This window comes from Bison bison, unplaced genomic scaffold (assembly GCF_000754665.1).
Source record: "Bison bison bison isolate TAMUID 2011002044 unplaced genomic scaffold, Bison_UMD1.0 scf7180017864456, whole genome shotgun sequence".
Lineage (NCBI taxonomy): Eukaryota > Metazoa > Chordata > Mammalia > Artiodactyla > Bovidae > Bison > Bison bison.
In genome coordinates, this window is record NW_011495018.1 from 26,414,646 (window position 1) to 26,435,366 (window position 20,721).

At 37.4% G+C, this 20,721-nt stretch overlaps 1 protein-coding gene across 2 annotated transcripts in view; it reads left to right on the forward strand.

The window, feature by feature from the left end:
- CFAP43 (cilia and flagella associated protein 43) overlaps positions 1-19,176 on the forward strand; it is a 101,118-nt gene extending 81,942 nt beyond the window's left edge. For both annotated transcript variants that reach the window (XM_010859400.1, XM_010859401.1), the window contains 11 exons: positions 501-620; positions 3,917-4,024; positions 5,454-5,540; positions 6,457-6,545; positions 8,095-8,308; positions 9,444-9,556; positions 10,814-10,973; positions 14,156-14,320; positions 16,122-16,202; positions 17,889-18,042; positions 18,227-19,176. In XM_010859400.1, the coding sequence (XP_010857702.1) occupies positions 501-620; positions 3,917-4,024; positions 5,454-5,540; positions 6,457-6,545; positions 8,095-8,308; positions 9,444-9,556; positions 10,814-10,973; positions 14,156-14,320; positions 16,122-16,202; positions 17,889-18,042; positions 18,227-18,393 (1,458 nt within the window). In that variant the 3' untranslated portion in view covers positions 18,394-19,176. The remainder of the gene's footprint in view (positions 1-500; positions 621-3,916; positions 4,025-5,453; positions 5,541-6,456; positions 6,546-8,094; positions 8,309-9,443; positions 9,557-10,813; positions 10,974-14,155; positions 14,321-16,121; positions 16,203-17,888; positions 18,043-18,226) is intronic.
- Positions 19,177-20,721: the final 1,545 nt, after the last annotated feature.

Below are 20,721 nucleotides of genomic sequence, written 5' to 3' on the forward strand. Positions count from 1 at the left end.
ACCCGCCTTGAATCCATATATCCTTCCTCCCTTTCTGTTCCTTGTGGGTAAAATGGCCTTGTAGCCACCCACGCCTCGTGTTCCACTCCATGTGCTGGGTCCCGTCCCATCCATCTGCTTAATGCTGTCGCTCCAGCCATCGCCCCCATTTCCCTGCAGCACCAGTTTGCCCCTCTCTACTGGATTTTCCCGTAGATGCATGCTGTAGTCTTAGGTGTTGTATACATCTCTTATATTTACAAAAGAAAAAAGACTCCTTTGTAGGTTTATTTAAAAAAAAAAAAAAAAACCTTTGTATTATGGAAAATGTCAAACATATGTAAAAGTAGAGAGACAATATAACAGACCCAGGAGTAACATCTGTGGCTGAAGGGGAAGCCCAGAACACCTCACAAGGCCTGCCCTCCACCTGCCCCTTCCTTTTGGCAAAATGTAAACAATCACTCCCTAGGAACATCTGATGTTCCAACATGTTGACTTTGCTGCTGATTTCCTTTTAGTCTTTAGAAACAGAAATGAAGAAACTTCAAAATTCTATTCAAGAAGGCACACAGAATTTTGATGAACATTTGAAAAGACTCTTTGAAAGGAGAGTGAAGGCCGAGATGGTTGTCAACCAGGTAAATAAAAGCCTCACTTATATGACATTCTTTTAAGGAGCCTCCAAGGCCTTTCACTCTTCTTAGGATAAAGACCAGCACCCTGTCTGGCAGGAAGGCCCTGACCTGCTGGCCCTGCATCCTGTTCCAGCCTCATCTGTACCACCCGCCCCCTCACTTGCCATGTTCCACTCTCTGCCACCTGGTTCACACCACCTCCTTGCTCCCAACTCTGCTAATAATACTGTCTTCCAACCTCTTTGCTTCCTGCACTATATTTACGCGTCTGTCAGGTCCCAACTAGGTTAGATCTTCCTGTTATATATTCTGTTCTTTTACTTTCTATCACTTAGTACAACTGAATTTTAATTTATTGAGTTACTTTTTAATGCTCCCAAGACTAAGCTCCATGAGGGTAGGGACTGAGTCTCTCTTGTTCATCCTTATATTTCCAGCAACTGGCAAAGGGTTGGGCTCATCCTATATGTGGAATGACCAAATAGTCTACATGCCCCAAAAAATCAGATGAAAAATCTGACTTACTTTGATTCAGCAGTAAGAATGTAAATGAAGTATACAATAACTTAAAAACAAGAAGACGAAGAATGAAGCCTTTAAATTCTGAGGGAAAATTATTCCTAACAGATTCTATGTCAGACCAAACTATTAATTGAATGTAAAAAGAGAGTAATGATATTTTGAGAAATGCAAGGTCTCAAAAATTTTTGAGCACCCATTCTCTGCAAGTTAATGGAAGATGAATCTCACCAAAGCAAAGGGGATCAACCAAGAAAGATGAGAGGAGTTAAGGAAGCTCCTGGACAGTATCTGTATTGTCAGGGTCCCAACAGGAAAAATACCCTGAAAGGGTTACATTTAAGAGAGGGAATGCAGGGACTCCTAACTGAGGTATGGGCAGGGTTAAGGGAAACAGCAAAGAGTGGTGAAACTCCCAGAGACTAGAGGTAATGGGAAGCCAGTATCATGACTAGAGCTAAAGAGGCAAGGGAAGGGCACTATTCCCAGGACCCAGTAAGACCTGTAGCCATGGGAGACGGGCTGTTGATCAGGAGTTGTGGCCACAGAGAGAAGAACATGGTCACAGGCCCAGGAGGGAGGGAATGTGTGCATATAGTAGTTGGTGGGGGAGATTGAGAATGAGTGCTCCAGCATTAGTCATAGGAGTGCATTAATCATAATGGCCCCAAAGTGGAAATAACCCAAATGTCCAACTGTGAAATGAATAAATAAAATGTTGTTTATTCATGTAATGGCATATTATTCAACAATAAAAAGTACTAATACATTCTACCACATGAATGAACCTGGAAAGCATGCTGAGTGAATGAAGCCAGACACTCTGGGCCACATGTTGAGTGATTCTATTTATATGAAATGTCCAGAAGAGGCAAATCCATAGAGACAAAGTTAATTAGCAGTTGCCTTGGGGTGGAGGCAGGAAGACCTCTGGAAGGTGTGGGGAGAAATGCGAAATGACTGCTAACGGATTTTTTTTTTAAAGTGCTGAAATACTCTAAAATTGTGGTGTTGGTCGCACAACTGAGAATATAAGTTTAAAAACCACTGAACTACAGACTTTAAAGAACCGAATTGTATGGATTGTGAAACACATCTTATTAAAGCTGTTATTTTTAAAAGACATATTTAAAACATCCTTTCATATAAGTGAAGTCACTCAGTCGTGTCTGACCCTTTGTGACCCCATGGACTATAGCCTATCAGGCTCCTCCATCCATGGGTTTTTCCAGGCAAAAATACTGGAGTGGGGTGCCATTTCCTTCTCCAGGAAATCTTTCCGACCCAGGAATTGAACCCGGGTCTCCCGCATTCTAGGCAGATGCTTTACCATCTGAGCCACCAGGGAAGATTTTCATACAAGACAATGAGGAAATTATTAAAGGCTACTATCAAAAGGAGTCCACTTTAGAAGATCCCCTAAATGGGACAATTTAAGATTCAACAATGATAACAATTGCAATTAATTGAAGCCTATCAAATTTATTAGGTTAATGAATTTGTGATGTTTTAAAAATGCCTTCAAAGGATAACAACCAGTTTATTTGCTGCTGCTGCTGCTGCTGCTAAGTCGCTTCAGTCGTGGCCGACTCTGTGCGAGCCCATAGACAGCAGCCCACCAGGCTCCTCCGTCCCTGGTACTCTCCAGGCAAAAATACTGGAGTGGGTTGCCATTTCCTTCTCCAATGCATGAAAGTGAAAGTGAAATTGCTCAGTTGTGTCCGACTCTTAGCGACCCTGTGGACTGCAGCCTACCGGGCTCCCCCGTCCATGGGATTTTCCAGCAAGAGTACTGGAGTGGGTTGCCACTGCCTTCTCCAGTTTATTATCTAAAAACTAATAAAGAGAAAGTGTCAGGAATTTACTCTGCTTTTCTGTATGAACTACACTGCCAGGTAACCAAATAGCAGATAGGGAGAAGCATGCCTTTATGAAAGGATTTCAATTAATAAGTGAAGAAGGAATGCTAGAAATACAGTATCACCATTTTGCAGCTCTCAAAGGATTAATGAACCTAAGCACTGAGATCTACAGCTGCTAACGTCTCAGAAAGAAAGACAATTTGACACTACCTGTTTCCTGATCAAAAAACACCATGTCCCCTATGGTCTTTTAAGACACAGATCTGATCTATCCCCTGACCCAGCTGCAAATTTTCAAGAAACACATGGGGTAAAGGACTCTGTTGAACTCACCATAAGTGAGCAGTGAGCAAAACTCAGACTAGGTGAAACTACAGATAACTACAAATAAATGTGAGGGAAAGAAAGGGCTGAAAGAGAACCTGTGGATAATAATAGGCTTTCAAAATGTGACAGTTTTTCCAACAGACAAGTTATACAGTCATACCCAGAAGATGCGTATTTGGGTAATAATACTGTAAAGAAACACAAGGAAGTGATTACTGCAAAACTCAAGACAATGGTTATTATTGGAGTTGAGATGAGGATGGGGGCACATGGAAGGGCTGTGGCTAAGCTCCAGTTCTTGAATTGAGTGGTGATTACAGTGGTGTTTTGTCTTAATAATAACTCATTAAACTATATATTTGTTTTATGTGTTTTCCTATGTATATGTTTTATCTTGCGATGAAAATTGAAAAAAGGTAAAAACAACTGAGTAGTTATTGCAAGTTTATATTCCCTTTTCCTTGAAAAGAATTTTTCTTTCTCGTGTGTCATAAACTTGCTTGGTGAGTGCCAAGTCTGTGACCCTCAATAGAAAATCCTTTCCCAGGTGGGCACATTGATTGTTTTTCCCCTTTTAAAATATTTCTACAGGAGGAATTGAAAATAAACAACCTTATTTTCTCTTTGCTGTTGGATGAAGAAATAAGCTCCAGAGAAACATTCCTGAACAACTACCTTGCAAGGAAGCAGGAGGAGAGGGTAAATACAGTGTCTGATATCTGAGTATCAGCAGTTTCTGACCAATTGCTCCCACTTGACAAGAGTCCACACTCCTGCCTGGCCCCTTCTTTCTTTCTACATTCCTTCTCAAACGTGTGTGTGTTCCTTGGCTGCCTGTCTGGGACTTTTAACCACTGACTGGCTATGGGACCTTGGACAAGACATAACCATTAAAGCTATTTTCAAGCTCTTGTCTAGGGTGTATTGTTCTTTCTGGGCCATTTGGCATTCTGTTTCACTAAATATGTAAGTAATGGGTTAGCTTATAGAATGAAAAGCTGTAATATTTTTTAAAATGCTAATAGATATGTTTCATGAAAGATACAATGAATACAAAATGCTTGTCACATAATTTTCAAAAGATGTCAGGTTTTATTAATAGTATTAATAAATGATATTTATGAAAGAATGATTTAAAGTATCATATGACATTCACTTGTGTTTGCCAGACACGCAAAGGCAGGCTGGGGGATGAGAAAGCCATTTAATGAAAATAAGAAAGGGCTTCAGCTGTATCCTGATTAAGAGTTGTTGGCATGGAGAAGCCTGGGGCAAGTTAATTAGAACCTGGGCTACCTATGTGTTTGGTTTGGGAAGCAGATTTGGCTTTCCCTGGTTGGTCCTCAGTTGAAAGTGATGGCAAAAATTAGGAAAGCTGAAAGTTATTGACCAAGTTCTGACAGTTTAGGGGCCAATCACTGCAGAGGTTGTGGTTTCAATTCCTGGCTGGTTGCAGACTGTGAGTCAGTTCTATTTTTATATATGGCCTGGCCATCCTCCATTTACTAATATGTATCCAGTCTCTCAGAACCCAGGCCCACATGACTCCCAAGCCTGTGCAATTTCATCACCCACACTGCTCTGCCAAGGGTGTAGTATGCTCCCTGGTCACTTACACACTCGTGTACAGAGCTGGCTACACTTTGAAACAGGTGATTGGATGTTTGTCCTTTCAAAGCCTCCAGTGGGTTTACTTTCTACTATGAATGTTATCTGTAATTGATACTTCAATTCACATTAATCTTGTACTAGGGAATTCCCTGGAGAAGGCAATGGCACCCCACTCCAGTACTCTTGCCTGAAAATCCCATGGACAGAGGAGCCTAGTGGGCTGTAGTCCATGGGGTTGCAAAGAGTCAGACACGACTGAGCGGCTTCACTTTCACTTTTCACTTTCATGTATTGGAGAAGGAAATGGCATCCCACTCCAGTGTTCTTGGTTGGAGAATCCCAGGGACGGGGGAGCCTGGTGGGCTGCCGTCTATGGGGTCGCACAGAGTCGGACACAACTGAAGCGACTTAGCAGCAGCAGCAGCAGGGAATTCCTTGTTCTTTTTAGTATGCTCAATATTTGTATTTATCCTGAAAACTCTCCAGTTCCAATCTTCTATTTCTGATGTTATTCTAGAACCAGACCACAGAGGCCATCCGGAAGTCTAGAGAAGACCTGGATACGTACAAGGAACACTATGACAACTTACTGGCGGAAGACAAAGTGAGAGCTGTTGCCTCAGTCACTTCCCAATGTGATAGCATTGCTGCTGCCTGGATTTGGGGAAGATTAAAAGGGATACAATCTAATCTTCTCATAGAATTTTCTCCTACTGTAATTCTCAGTTATGGGTAAACTCCATTCTATGCCATTGTGTATTTCCAAAAATCATTGTGTAAAATAAATGTTTGTAAACTTTCCTCTGGTTTAAACTTTCTCTTGCACAAAAAAAGAGAGAGCTCATCTAGACTTCAGAGCCTTTCAAACTTCAGGTTGCAATCCCCCTTAGCTGGTTATGAAATCAATTAAGTAGGCTATGACCAGCAGATTTATAAATGGAAAAGACTAGGATAGAAAAGCAAACAGAAGAATAGAATGGAATGTAACAAAATAGAGGTACCTTGTCTGTTTTATAAATATTATTTTGTGAAACTTCAGTTCTAAATAAAACCCTAGTGGCTCAGACAGTAAAGAATCTGCCTGCAATGCAGGAGACCTGGGTTCAAACCCTGGGTCAAGATTTCCTAGAGAAGGGAATGGCAACCCACACCGGTATTCTTGCCTGGAGAATCCCAAGGACAGAGGAGCCTGGAAGGCTACAGTCTATAGGGCTGCAAAGAGTTGGACACTACTGAGTGACTAACACTTCACTTTCACTTCACTTCAGTTCTAAGTGGTTTCTAAGACTTCTTACATGAAATAATATTTTTAGTTTACTGAGGTGCTTCTTCTTTAAGGTAAATCTTTGTGAAATCCTTGCACAGTGAGTGGTCACCCTTTAACAAGTCTATGTTATAAACCAAATATTCATGGATTTTTAAAAATCAAAGTGATACAATTAATATTTTGAAGAGTATTTTCACAGATAAAAGCCTTCTGAACAAAGTTGCAATCCTGGGAATGATATGTTTTTCTTTAGGTTCTGGATCGCAGCTTTAAAAAGGAATTTTCTGAAATTCCCAGTCATCAGGTGGATATACTCTACAAACTTTTTAAACGCCGACCAAGGTTTGTTTCTCCTTTGCTATCATGTTTCTGAGAAAAAAAAATTGTTATTAGATTTTAGTTTTTTCTCCAAATTATTTCATAATATTCGGTGTAACATCATTTACATGAAAATGTCGAAGTATTTTTATCTTAACTCAGTTTTTTAAAGATTATTATATCTTAACAGTACAATGAAGACTGATGACTTCATTATTTAGAAATTAAGTGTCTAGGTAATCATAGTGCTGTTATAGGTTCTGTTTTATACATGAAAGTCGTTCCTGACAAGATATAGATAGCAGACAGATTTATAAACTGTTTTTCCCAAGATGTGTTCTAACACGTATGCATCCCTTGTGGTGTGAATTGGAATTACACATAAAAGGCTTCCAGGACAAAATAAGTTTAAGGAAATACAGGGTTGAAAAAGATATATAATTTTCTTTGCTGAAGAACATTTCAGAACTTTCTGTAGTCTTTGCATCCCACGTGAGAAATAGAGTAGGAAGTGTTTTCCAGACCCTTTCCTCAGAGCATCTCATGTGATTGTGTTCAAGACAAAGTTTGAAAAATGCCAGTATGAATGCCTGACAATAACCATTATCAACATAGTTCTGAAATATCTGATTTTGATACTTGAGAGTACCAAACAATTAATTTCACAAATTTCCAAATTTTTACCCACACAGATTTCCGTAATTTTTAATCAAACATAATGTAGGAATCACGGAGTTTGTCACAAAGGCTTATCTGTGTCTAAGATACAGACTGATTCTCTCACTTTTGACAGATTATGTGCAACCTGAGAAATTCAGCCTAGAACAAACCTTGTATCTTGGTTTCCCTGTTTTTAAAGGAGTGAGTTATATATGCCTATGAAGAAAGAAGTGAGACCTATCGAAAGGCAGTAGTGGAAAAAGAATAAGCTGTATTGTCCAGCAGCATTAGCTTTAAATACTAACTCCACACCTTTCAGACCTGTGGCCTTGGTCAGTCACTTCTCTCAGAGACTCACTTCCTTCTAGAAAAGGAGGGTAACTATAGTAACTTCACAGCACATTGTGAGGTGCCTTGAGGGTAAGTGCTGGCACAAGTCTCAGTACCCTTCTCTTCCCAGCTGCAGCCCGGCAAACAAAACCAGTCCATAATGTAGATAAAAAAGAGGCACTTCTCCAGGTGCACGCATAGCTGAACACATTCCAGGCTATTCACCTGCAACAAAGACATCAGTAGAGGACGTGTGGGCCAGAACCAGGGAACATCCGCACTTCTCTCAGGCATTTACTTGCCTGCTTAAAATGCCCAGAAGGGAGACATTTTCTTGTGCAGTTAACGCTTCCAGTGCTGATTGCAGTTGAGGGACATCTGTCGTCCACTTACGGTCATGTCTGAGGATCCCAAAGATGTCGAAAGGCCCCAGCAGGTGCTTTTCTCTTTGGAGTAATCCACCCACTAACCACAGGGAAGTGCCATGCAGTGTCACACCTCTGCTAAAGGTTATATTATTTAACAGTGATTGTTTTGTATGTGAAAATATGAAACGTTGATGGGCTTTTATTGATAATACCAGGATTCACAAACACAAAATACATGCAGAAACGACCAGTCTTGTGCCTTTTGGAGAGCGACCAGGATCTGGGAAATTGAATAAGGATGCCTTTGCCCAGTTAATGAAAGCCATGGATGACTTGGACAGTACTAATAATATGCCAGAAGGCTTGGACACCTCTGTCTGGGAACATTTCTGCATGACCAGAAGAGCAAAAGTGGAAAATGAACAGAAAGTATATAACATTTTATCATTCTATTGTATTTCATTTCACTTAGTATCCTAGTATCAAATATATAGTTTCTGGTGGTCAGTCCTTCTAGAAAAGCTAATTATTTAGGTTTCCCATTAAGGTAGCAGTTAGTAATATTAATAATAATTATAAAGAAATAAAATATTAACCCTAGTCCGATTGAGGGCTAAGTACAGGCCTACTTGTAGACCCACTATCCAAAATGACGGCCATTAGCCACACATGGTTATTTTTTATGCGAAATAAATGTGAACAGTTCTAATTGAGACATGCTGTTATTGGAAAATATGGGCAGAGTTAGAAGATTTAGTATGAAAAAAAGAATGGAAAATGTCCCAATATTTTTTATATTCTTTACAGGTTGAAATGATAATGTTTTGGATATATTGTGTTAAATAAAAGAGTAAAGTTAATTTCACCTGTTTCATTTCACTTTTGTAATGTGGCTCCTACAAAATTTAAAATTATGTATGCAGCTGGCATTGATGGCTCACATGACGTTTCTCTAGGACAACACTGTTATAGACACAACTTCTTCTGTCTGCTCTGGTCTTGAGTAGTGTTCATCTCTTTTTGCATAGACTAGAATTATATTTCACCAGAACCAACCAGAACAAACTTTATAGTTTTGCTAGAATGTTTTGTTAATGTAAAAAAACAGTAGCAATTTGAGAGTGTGTTTAATTGGGAAAAGACTCCTTCCTCTTGTTGCTTCTTGACCACACCCTGCCTCCACTCCCCCAGATTCCCTAAATTGGGTGCCACATGTGCGAGGCTGTCATATTTTTGTTGAAGTATCTATGACTGTAAAATTTTGTCTAAGATGATAAGATATAAGAAAAATCCTAGCTGCATGCCTATTGTCTTTCAATGAGAAGCAATTTTGACACTTTTGGGGGATAGTTTTCTAATTATTCATGGGATGTGCCATGTAAGTTTCAAGTTTCTTGTATTACATAATGGCAGGGATTTAAATTTTTACTAATTTATTAGAAAGTTGGACTTAAGTTTTGTAATAAAGTTAAAAGATGTATATTTCTCAAGTTCTTTAAAATTAGTTTGCTTTTATTTCTAAAGCTCCATATGTTCTGAGATGTTTGTGGTTTGATTTCTTCAGGTAAAGCAGAAAGCTGCTGGCTTAATAGAAATGGTGGCTTTCCTACGGAGAAGAACTGAGGATGATGAGAAGGTGCAACATGAAATTGAAAAAGTGTTCCATGAGCTCATCCTGTAATTTGAACCTTTCATTCACGTTCATGTTTTCAAAATATAAGCTAGGGCTAAATTAAGTTGTGTTATCATGGGGGGGAGAGTGCTGACTCACGGGTTTACAGCTGGCACTGACTTTACCTATTCGTGCTTTATAGCTTCTCTTGGAGAAAGTGCATTTTGTTATGTAAGACCTTATTTCAGAATGAAATTTACTTTCATGCTCCCTGTTCTTACTGCAAACCATCAAGTTTTGTTTTTTTTTTTTTACTTTTCAGTGTTTTTCCTTTTTAGAATTTGAAGTATGATTTACTTATATTAGTTTCAGATGCACCAATAGTGATCTGATATTGCTATACGTTACTCAGTGATCTCCATGATAAGCCTCGTTAGCATTTGTCATCATACAAAATTCTGATAATATTATTGACTATATTTATATTCCCTATGGTATACCTTACATCCCTGTGAGTTACTTAACAAACATGTAAGTTTGGGGAAAGGCTTTTATTTTAATCTCCTTCCACATAAAAATACAAAGAATATGTTTCTGCTAGTAAGTACTTTTAGGCTCAAGCCACACAAGCAAAACAGTGTGGGAATTTAGGCAGATATCCAAGAAATTTCCATCTGTATGCCTCATAAGCTAGTATTTTTCTTCAGGGGAGCTTGTTGCATTTTCCTGAGTGACTAAGATACTGTCTTCTGTCCTGACTTCACTTTTGGCCGTATTTGTAGCCACATTGATAAATACTTCTCTGATGTCTGCAAGTTCATCATTAAACATCATTTTCAGATCTAGGTGATAAGCAAGTATATGGATTACCTAAAAATAGATTTGATAAGTAGCATGCAGATGAAACATTGTTAATATAATATCAGAGATCAATACATGAAGTCAGAACAAATCTACCTAAAGAGATTTGTTATTTGGTAGTGTCTCTGATTTTTTTCCACTTACGTTCAAAAGCATATTAATCTTTTCTTAATCATGAAGTAAAACTTTATGAATGTGTTTCTGTGCATACCATTCTGTAAATAGCCCAAGTGTAATTCCATATCCTCAAGAAAAGAAGTATCACAGAGATCTCTAGGACAGCTTGTCATTGGAAAAATATTTTCCACATTAATCTCCAGTGTGTTTCCTTTCAGCTTAAGGAAAATTAATTTTGAATTTTATATCATACATATTTTATTGAATGTATATATCAAATTATAGGTGAAATTTGGAATATAAATATGTCACAACTACTTATTTTGAAGTCTTTTTCAATTTAGATTACAGGAAGAGAAAGTGAAATTCCAGTTGAATTTGACGATCCAAATCCTCCTTAAACAAGGACAGGTAGAACTGGAGAATTTCCAGTTAATGCTGGATTATTCTGATGCAATCCTCATCAACAAGATCATAATTGAAGACTTGAATTCTGTGATTCGGGTAATTAGCATTTTTTAAAAAGAAAAAAACATGTCACCTGCTGTGCCAAATATTTTTCATGTTCCCCCATTTCTATGGGAAATCATTCAGTTGAGTCAGTAGGTGATTCCTACCCTGAAGAAGTTTACACGTGTGTCCAGGCCCCACATCTAGACATGGATATATTTTCTAAAAGCTTCCCAAATAATTTTAAGGTAAAAAGAAGTTCAAGACCATGGAGTTAAATGTTCATTCTACTATACCATCATTTTGTTAGAGTCAATTTCCTCACCTAATGATGTTTGATAAGCTTAGATAATTAATTTCAGATCTTGCTTGTTTTTTAATATAAACATCTAATGTTAAAAATTTCCTTCTAAGCACTATTTTAGCTACACTCTACACATTTTGATAGTTTGTATTTTTATTTTCTTTCCATTTAAAATATTATCTAATTCCCCATGTAACTTTCTATTAGAAGTTACTATGGATTATTTAGAAGTATGTTATTTAATTTCCAAATATTTGGGAATTTGGGGCTATTTGGAAATTATGTGCTAATGTTGTTACATGTATTACTTGCTCGTAACCCATATTGCATTACTCTTGTTCCTTTAAGCAGTCAGTTGTCTTTTAGAGTGATTAAAAATAAAGAAAAAATGATTTTCTATTTCCCTTCAATTTCACCATTTCAAGAGATCTTTCTTTGTGTGGATTGAAGTTTCTGTTTTGTATTATATACCTTCTGCTTAAAGAACTTTTAACTGAATTGTCTGCTGGTAATGAAATCTGTTTTCCTTTGTCTGAAATTGTCTTTGGTTCACCTCTATTACTGAAAGATATTTTACTGGTTTCCCTGGATTGACAGACTCTCTCTCTCTCTCTGTCTTTTCACTTTAAAGTTGTTCATCTTCTTCTGGCTTACAGAACTTCTGATAAGATGCCTACTGTATGTTTTTAATCTTTGTACCTCTTAATATAGTGTGTCTGCCTTTGAGATTTTCTCTTTGATTTTCAGAAGTCTGAACATATGTCTAGGGGTGTGTGTGTGTGTGTGTGTATGATCCTTTTAATGTATTCTTGACTTTGGCTTGCTAATATATTTTGTCCAGGATTCTTGCATCCATATTCATCAAGGATATCGACTTACAATTTTCTCTTATTGTGGTGTCTTTTTCTGGATTTGATAACAGGGAAATATTGCCCTCATAAAATGTTCGGATGTATTCCCTTCTTTTCAATTTTTTTCTTAAGTGTTTGAGAAGGATTTATGTAAGTTCTGGTATGTTCTATTTTCACTTACATTCATTTAAAAGTATTTTCTAATACTGCTTATGATTTCTTCTTTGACCCCATTGAATATTTAATAATATATGATTGAATCTCCACATATTTGCAAATATTCAGGTTTTCTTTCTGTTATTGATTTCTAGTTTCATTCCTTTGTAGTCAGATCAGACACTTTGTATGATTTTCATCTTTTAAAATGTATTTGGATTCATTTTATGGCTAAACATATGGTCTGTATTTGAGAATACAGAATAGTGTATATTCTGCTGGTACTGAGTGAGGCATTCTGTATATGTCTCTTAGGTCTTGTTCAAATCCTTTATTTCCATATTGATCTTCTATATACTTAAAAACCATGAAATAAACAGTTCCATGGAAGAGGGAACCATGCACTATATCAATTACTTGACAAGAGCATGGTTCTCAACACTCGGAGTGTTGGTTCAGGAGCTCAAATGGCGATGGCTGAAGAAATAATATGAAGTGAGGAAGTTGAGACCAGGACTATTAATAAATCTTATGAAAAAATTGAAAGGAAAGCAGAGAGGAGATGTAGTAGTTTGACAGAAGTGTTTCTCAACCTCAGCACTATTGACTTTTGAGCTGGATGGTTATTTGCTGGAGAGAGCTCATGTGCTGTGTATTGTGTGGAGTTTAGAAGCACCCCTGGCCTCCACCTACTAGATGCTCGTAGCAATGCCTCCCCTTCCAGTTGTGTCAGCCAAAATGCCTCCCAATGTAGCTGAATGTCCGCTGGTGGGGCAATGTTTTGCCCATTTGAGAGATACTGCTGCAGAGAAATGTTTGACCTTAAGATTTGGGATCTGGTGTTGACAAGATCAAGGGTATGTTCATGGGAGCTGGGTGGCTGAGCAAACAGAGAAAATATCATTGAAAGTGAGAAATTCGAGGAATTGAGGCCAAGCAGTGATCAAAAGATAAAAATAATTTTTAAAAAGAGTAGTAGTCTTTTTAAAGACTGCTGCTGCTGCTGCTGCTAAGTCGCTTCAGTCGTGTCCGACTCTGTGCGACCCCACAGACGGCAGCCCAACAGGCTCCCCCGTCCCTGGGATTCTCCAGGCAAGAACACTGGAGGGGGTTGCCATTTCCTTCTCCAATGCATGAAAGTGAAAAGTGAAAGTGAAGTCGCTCAGTCCTGTCTAACTCTTAGCGACCCCATGGACTGTAGCCTACCAGGATCCTCCGTCCATGGGATTCTCCAGGCAAGAATACTGGAGTGGGTTGCCATTTCCTTCTCCATACTACTTTTTACAAAGAGAAGTAGTCCATAGTCTAATGATCTTGAAAAAGCTAAGTTCTCTAAGGAGAAGAAAGGAAAAATATAAAATGTTAACTGATGAAACTCACATGCAAATTTATTTTAGAATCTTAGTAGTTTCACTGTTAGCAATCTGGGGGAACATGAAAATATGAAAATATTACTGAACTTCATGTAGTCCATTTGAAGTGAAGTATAGAACATCCAAATGATTAAATATTATATTTAACCTATTCAATTCTCTTGTTTTCTCACTAGCTACCAACCAGATACTGTTGTGCCTAGTGCATTAAACTACAGTCCTTTATCTTTAGTGTCAAGAAGCAGGGGAGAATAGGGGTACAAACATGTACAGATTGATGATGGCAGAAGGAATTCCTGCCTAATCATTGACATAAAAGTAAACTGGCTATGCCAAATTATCTTATAATCCTTTCTGTTTAGTAACTATCTTGCTTTATATCATGATCAGATTGTGCCCATGAAGTAATTTTTAATGTCTGCTACATTTTTAAAAGAAGATAGAATTATCTCTGCATTCCAAGTGTTTTCTAAGAAAAGCATTCAGCTTCAACTATTCTGAATGCAGAATGTTAATACGAATGCCAGTTGTGTGTGTGATTTTTTTTTTAAGACTCAAGGACAAAAGAAAGTTGCTAGCATGATGGAAAGTAAAGAAGTCCATAAAGGAATATTTCAGATTGAGTGGGAACATAAGAAGATGGAGATGGAAATGGAAGATCTAAATCAGAAGGCGTGGGATATTCAGATGCTGTTTTTTTCAAGAGATCGTCAAAAGGTAAGTTCTCCCTGTGCCCCACTATATAATTTTAATTTCAGTCATTAAAGTATTCACTCATTCAACCAATATTTAATAAGATGCTCTGTGATGTCAAGCATGTCCTATGCATAGTATTTCATAATGTGACTCTGGATTCTGTCTGTTTCTTCTGTAGTTTACATTTGCTGCCTCTGGTTCTTTGTGACCCAGTCAGTAGTATAGTTCTATCTTGCAGTTCACCAGGAATTTCCTAAATGTCAAATCTAGTGATCCCTTTCCCAATCATCACCATCCCTGTAGTATTTGACATTGACCATCTTCATTCCCTCTGTCTCTTTTTTTTTTTTTCTTTCTGGCCAGGAGCATGTGAGATCTTAATTCCCCAACCAGGGATCATATGTATATTTCCCCACAAACTCCCTCGCCCCCCACAGTGGAAGCAGAGTTTTAACCACTCGACTTCCTGGGAGGTCCATCTTCATTTTTAATATTGCCTGTTGTTTTGGCTTTGATCATCCCTCCCTTCTCCTGTATTTCTTCCAACATGTCAAATCACTCTGCCTCTTTTCCTGATTTCTCTTTTGTTTCTACCTCTTAAGTATAGTGATTAAGATTCTGCCCTCAGCTCTGTGTTTCTTTCCGTGTCCTCTCCTTTGATGACTTCTCTTTTTCTAACTTCCATGATCACTCCTAAGACTCATCCAAGCTTTCTGGATTCCAATTCAATTCCAGTCTCACTTCTCTGAACCTGACCTTTCTCAAGCATTATTTCTGTGTGATCTCCCAACAGCACCTCTTCTTATTTTGCTTATTTCTGTTCTTTCAGCCATTCACTTGGGGTTAAAGTTGCTGTCCTCTGATTCCTCTGCTTCCCTTGTCTTCCAAGCCTTGCCTAGTGTATCCATTTATCCCCTCATTCTTTGGGCCCCTAGCCTTTACCTTGCTTCAGTTCTTCCTTTTCAATGGTTTCTAGTATTTTATAACAATCTTCTAACAAGTCTCTTGACTTTGGGTTTTTCTCTATCTCATCTATAGATTCACATTTCTATTCAGCTCTAACATTCCTACTCTGCTCTATTTTAAACTTCCTCTTCTTACCTGGCCAATGAATTTTCAAGTTCTTAAGTGGTGTTGAGTGTCCTTCAATCTTTCTCAAATTCATTTCCCCTGTTAGTCTTTTACACACCAGTATTTTCAAACCAAACTGATTATATTTTCTAGGATTCTACCTCTGTGCCTTTGCAATACTGGTTCTTCTACCTGGAATATTTTTCCTCAATTTTTTTCACATCCCGAATCTACTTTTGAAGGTCTGGTTTAAATGCCACCTAATCCATAAAGCCTTTTGATTTCCCAAGCTCAGAGAAATCATAGCCCATCTCAAACCACCTTTTAATTTGCATGTCACTTATGTATCTTCTGGCAGTGTATCATATTACTTACTCTCTTCTTCTTGATGTCTAGGTCATGTTATCTATCTTTGTTATCTCCCTCAGTATCTTTAACTATTAGTAGGATATTGTTAATATGGAACTCATGAGACACTGTCAAATAAAACACAGTAAATATCTGGTGAGTTGAATAAATGAATGAATGAGAAAATAAACTAGGCATTGGTAGTTATTAGTATATAGGTGAATGCATCAGTAACTGAACATGAGTAAAGATTATGGCACAAAGTCAAGTCAATCCTCACTTGGATAGATATTTTTTATGAGAAACATAACTTCCAAAACTAAGATAATCTTTACAAAATTATCTCTTGGAAGAAATAGAGAAAAATATACTTACTTTGTGGTTTCTTTTTTTCCTCTCAAAGTACCTAAATGAACCAAACTATGAGACTCTGATTGCCATTCAGATTGGAATAATGGAGCAGACTATTGCTGTTTTAGATAAGGTAGGAATCAAAGATATTGATCATTATATTTCCAGTATTTGTGAATGATATGAACAAAGTAATAGTTTTCAAACCATGAATCCAAATAGAACCTATAAAAACTTGGTCTTTTATAATGATATTCAGGATGTAATTCAGTTCGGTTGCTCATTCATGTCCGACTCTTTGCAACCCCATGGACTGCAGCACGCCAGGCCTCACTATCCATCACCAACTCCCAGAGTTTACTCAAACTCATGTCCATTGAGTCGGTGATGCCATCTAACCATCTCTTCCTCTGTCCTCCCCTTCTCCTCCTGCCTTCAAACTTTCCCAGCATCGGGGTCTTTTCAAATGAGTCAGTTCTTTGTATCAGGTGGCCAAAGTACTGGAGTTTCAGCTTCAACATTGGTTCTTCCAGTGAACATTCAGGACTGATTTCCTTTAGGATGGATGTAATTAGAGGTCCCTAAATAGTGTCTTTGCAACCATAACCATTGTGATAGCCTGAAGGACTTTAAAAAATATTTTAATTTTATATTGGAGTATTGTTGATGAATAATGGTGTTAGTTTCAGGTGTACAGCAAAGTGATTCAGTTATACATATACATGTATCCATTCTTTTTCAAGTTCTTTTCCCATTTAGGTTATTACAGAATACTAAGCGAAGTTTCTTGTGCTATACAGTAGGTCCTTGTTGGTTATCCTCTTGCTTTCCTTGGTGGCTCAGATGGTAAAGAGTCTGCCTGCAATGCAGAAGACCTGGGTTCAATCCCTGGGTTGGGAAGATCCCCTGGAGAAGGAAATGGCAACCCACTCCATTATTCTAGTCTGGAAAATTCCATGGACGAAGGAGCCTGGCAGGCTACAGTCCATGGGGTCACAAAGAGTTGGACACAACTGAGCGACTTCACTTGTTGGTTATCTATTTTAAATATAGAACTGTGTATATCTCAATCCCAACCTTCCATTCTGTTCCCCCCCCCACCCTTCCCCAGCTCTGTAACCATAAGTTTGTCCTCTAAATCTGTATGTTTCTGTTTTGTAAATAAGTCTATTTGTATCATTTTCTTTAGATTCCAGGTGTAAACAAGATCATATATGTCTTTGTCTGACTTACTTCACTTAGTATGATAATCTCCAGGTCTGTTCATATTGCTGCAAATGTCATTATTTCATTCTTTTTAATGACTGAGTAATATTCCATTATATATATGTACCACATCTTCATCCATTCATCTGTTAATGGACATTTAGGTTGTGAAGCACTTCAACATCCTTTGGGGCTACTGGAGTATAGGTCAATTTCCTGTTTCACATTCGGTTATGATTTTATGTAGTAGAAGTGTTGATAGTTTTTCCTAGCCATTGTAAAGGCTTTGTTTTACCCTAACTGCCTGAGCACTCAGTTTTGAGTGTTTAACATATATAAGATGGAAACAAAGTATTCTCCAGGCTGTGTTCTTAAAATCTCTCATTTCTAAGAATATATAAAGTTTCTTCTAAAATGTGTATTAACAGACCATTCTATCTTTCAACAAATAATTTAAGTACCTACTGTGTGTGGGCATTATGCTAAGCACTAGGGGTATGGTGGTAAGATATCTTAATAATGACAATGTATTTAAATTTTAAGAATAATATCTTTATAAAATATTTTCTTTCAAAATTATTTTTGTGGGATGTCCTGGGAACAAAAATTTCAGACCCACAAAAAAAATGTGGAGAACTGCAAAAAGCTGCTTAAAAAACTGAGAAGGTACAGCAATCAAAAAGATATAGCAAATTATACCCTAAGTTGCAATTTACGAGAAGAGCTGGTGGCTGTCTCAGAGAGAAAAGACATCTGTAATGCAATGGGTAAGATTTTTTTTCTTTAATTAACTGTCAGTTTGTTTAAAAGTAATCAGAATTCCTAAAATCTGTACAGTGGTTATAAAACTACCAGTATTTGTTCCATATATTTAACTATTTCAGAGTGCTGTTTCTGTATTTTAAAATGTAGATAATAATTCAACTAATTCCTTCTTCATTTTGGGGATAGGGTCTAAACTGACCTGTGAAAAGATTGCCAAAGAACGATACGAAAACATGATGAGACAACAAAAGTTAACAAAAATTTCAAAACAACAAGCTGATCAGATTTCAATACTACAGGCTGAAGTTGAAAGATTAAGAATGAAAACATTTCCTGCTCTTGTTCAAATGTAAAAATACTGTGGAAAATGTAAGATCAAATCAATCATCTTAAAAATAATTTCATTTGGTTAAAATGATTTCTCTTATATCAGAAAACTTAAGTAGAATCTTCTCTTAGTGTCATATTTTTGATAGCAAATTGTTTGATTTTAGTCTTAATCATTATAAAAATGTTTGTCCTGCATGAATAAATGTCTAAAATAACATGAATTATTTTTATTCAAGAATGAATAAGATTTTATCTCAGAATATTCAAGATCTATTTTATTCTTAATTAAAAATATTTTCACAGTAGTAGTATAGACAGTCTTAAAGACAAAAAATTATTCTTAGCCACTACTGCCATTTCTAATTTTATAGAATTACCAGAAACATTATGAGATTATGATTTTTATCTTTTATATTTTTCTGTATTTCCCATTTTCTTCTGTAAGCATTTCTCTGTAATTGGAAAAAAAATCATAGAATGTTAAAGATTATTCCCTCTGCTGTCAATGTGAACAAAGTGGTTTACTTTTACCAAGCCCTAAATCATTTGTAAATTACAAGATATTTTCTACGTAAGCATTCTAGACATAATCATCTTTATCTCATATTTATTACAACAGAACTTAACTTTGTGTCCCACCCAACAGTTTAGTAAACAGAAAAAACACGTTTTCTCATTTTGTGATATTGTGATTTATAAGAAATATATATTTGGTCTTCGACCCCATTCCTGGCACAGAGATCCTAACACACTTGGAATTTCCTAAGTGATGAGAGAAGTACAGGTGTCTTGTTAATGAGGTGACTTTTGGAAAGTGGCTAAGGATGGAGGTTAAGTTGCCAATGGAGCCAACCATGTGATTAGAAGACTGGAACTTCCAGCCCCACCCCTGACCTAGAGGCTGGATCAGTCACCAGGGATTTAATCGATCATGCCTATGTAATGGAGGTCTCCATAAAATCCTACAAGGACAGGGTTTGGAGAGAGTGCTGAGAGCAAGTAAGCTCTGAGTCTTTTCCCATACCTTGCCTTATGCATTTCTTCCATCTGGAGGTTCCTGAGTCAGATCCTTTTATATGGTAATTTGGTAAATGTTTCTCTGAGTTTTGTGAGCCATTCTAGCAAATTAGTTGAGCCCAAGGAAGGAGTCTCAGGAACCTATTTATTGCCAGTGGGTCAGAAGCAGAGTTGACAATCTGGGCTTTCAGTTGACATCTAAAGTGGAGGGCAGTCTTATGGGACTGAGACCTTATCTTGTGGAATCCGATGCTATCTCCAGATGTGTCAGAATTGAGTTGAACTATATTATAGGACATCCACATGGTGTTTGAGAATTGTTTGGTGTGGAGAAACACAGCCACAAGCGAAGGAATTTGGTGATAGGAATTCTTATATTTCCATGAAATAGTTTCTCACTTTATTCATGTAGATGATGATAAGTAATGAGATTAACTGTTCAGAAAACTGCTTTGCCTTTCCATAGCCTATGGACTGACTGCATTCCAAGGTGATAATCAGCGGGATCATTGACCAAAATCTCCAAATGGTATCAATGTCTCATTGTTCTGCAATTCCTAAATTGTTAAGTTTAATCTGCAATACTATATCCAGTGTACACTGGTGTAGGTAAAGCCAAGAGAGCAATTATAAAATATTATATTTAGAAAAAAAATTGTTTAGAAGTTTTAAAAACTGCCAGGATATACCATAATTGATCACCTGTTCAGTGATCACCTGTTTAGTGGCAATAGTAAGAAAAATAAGAGTCAGCATCATTTTGACAGCTCCCCTTCTTAGCCCTAGAATGAGTCCTAGTCAGTTTGGCTGATTAAGCATGGTAGTGTCCATTAGTAACATTTCCATGTCACCTAAATTAACTGTTGGAGCCTCCATTTGCTACTAGTCAAGGCCACAAATATCACTGCACAGTGCTCTGTGGATTGCTGGGTCTTGAACAACCTGTGTGGTTTCTGTTTCTTAATGTCCACCCTGAGTGATCTTGCAATGCTCCTTGCTTAAATGCCTCATCTTTGTGGCATAGATAGAATGGAAATTAACAAGAGTCTCTTGCCCCCAAGATGAATTCTAGTAGCATAGCAGCACTTTCAACAGGAGGCATCTTCTGGTTTGAGGGTGTTGGTAGGTGCTTTGGAAAGTCACATGGGTCATGCAACCCAATCCCCTCTTGATTCTTCTTAGCTTCTGCTGAACTAACAGCAGTTATATTCATATTTTTATAGACCTTTAAAATATTATCTATTTTATCAAGTAGTAATATAATTGGGTCAAACATAACATGGTTTTGAGGATAGGACTTAAGAGTATGAGCTCTGTTGCTGGGTTGCTTGGGA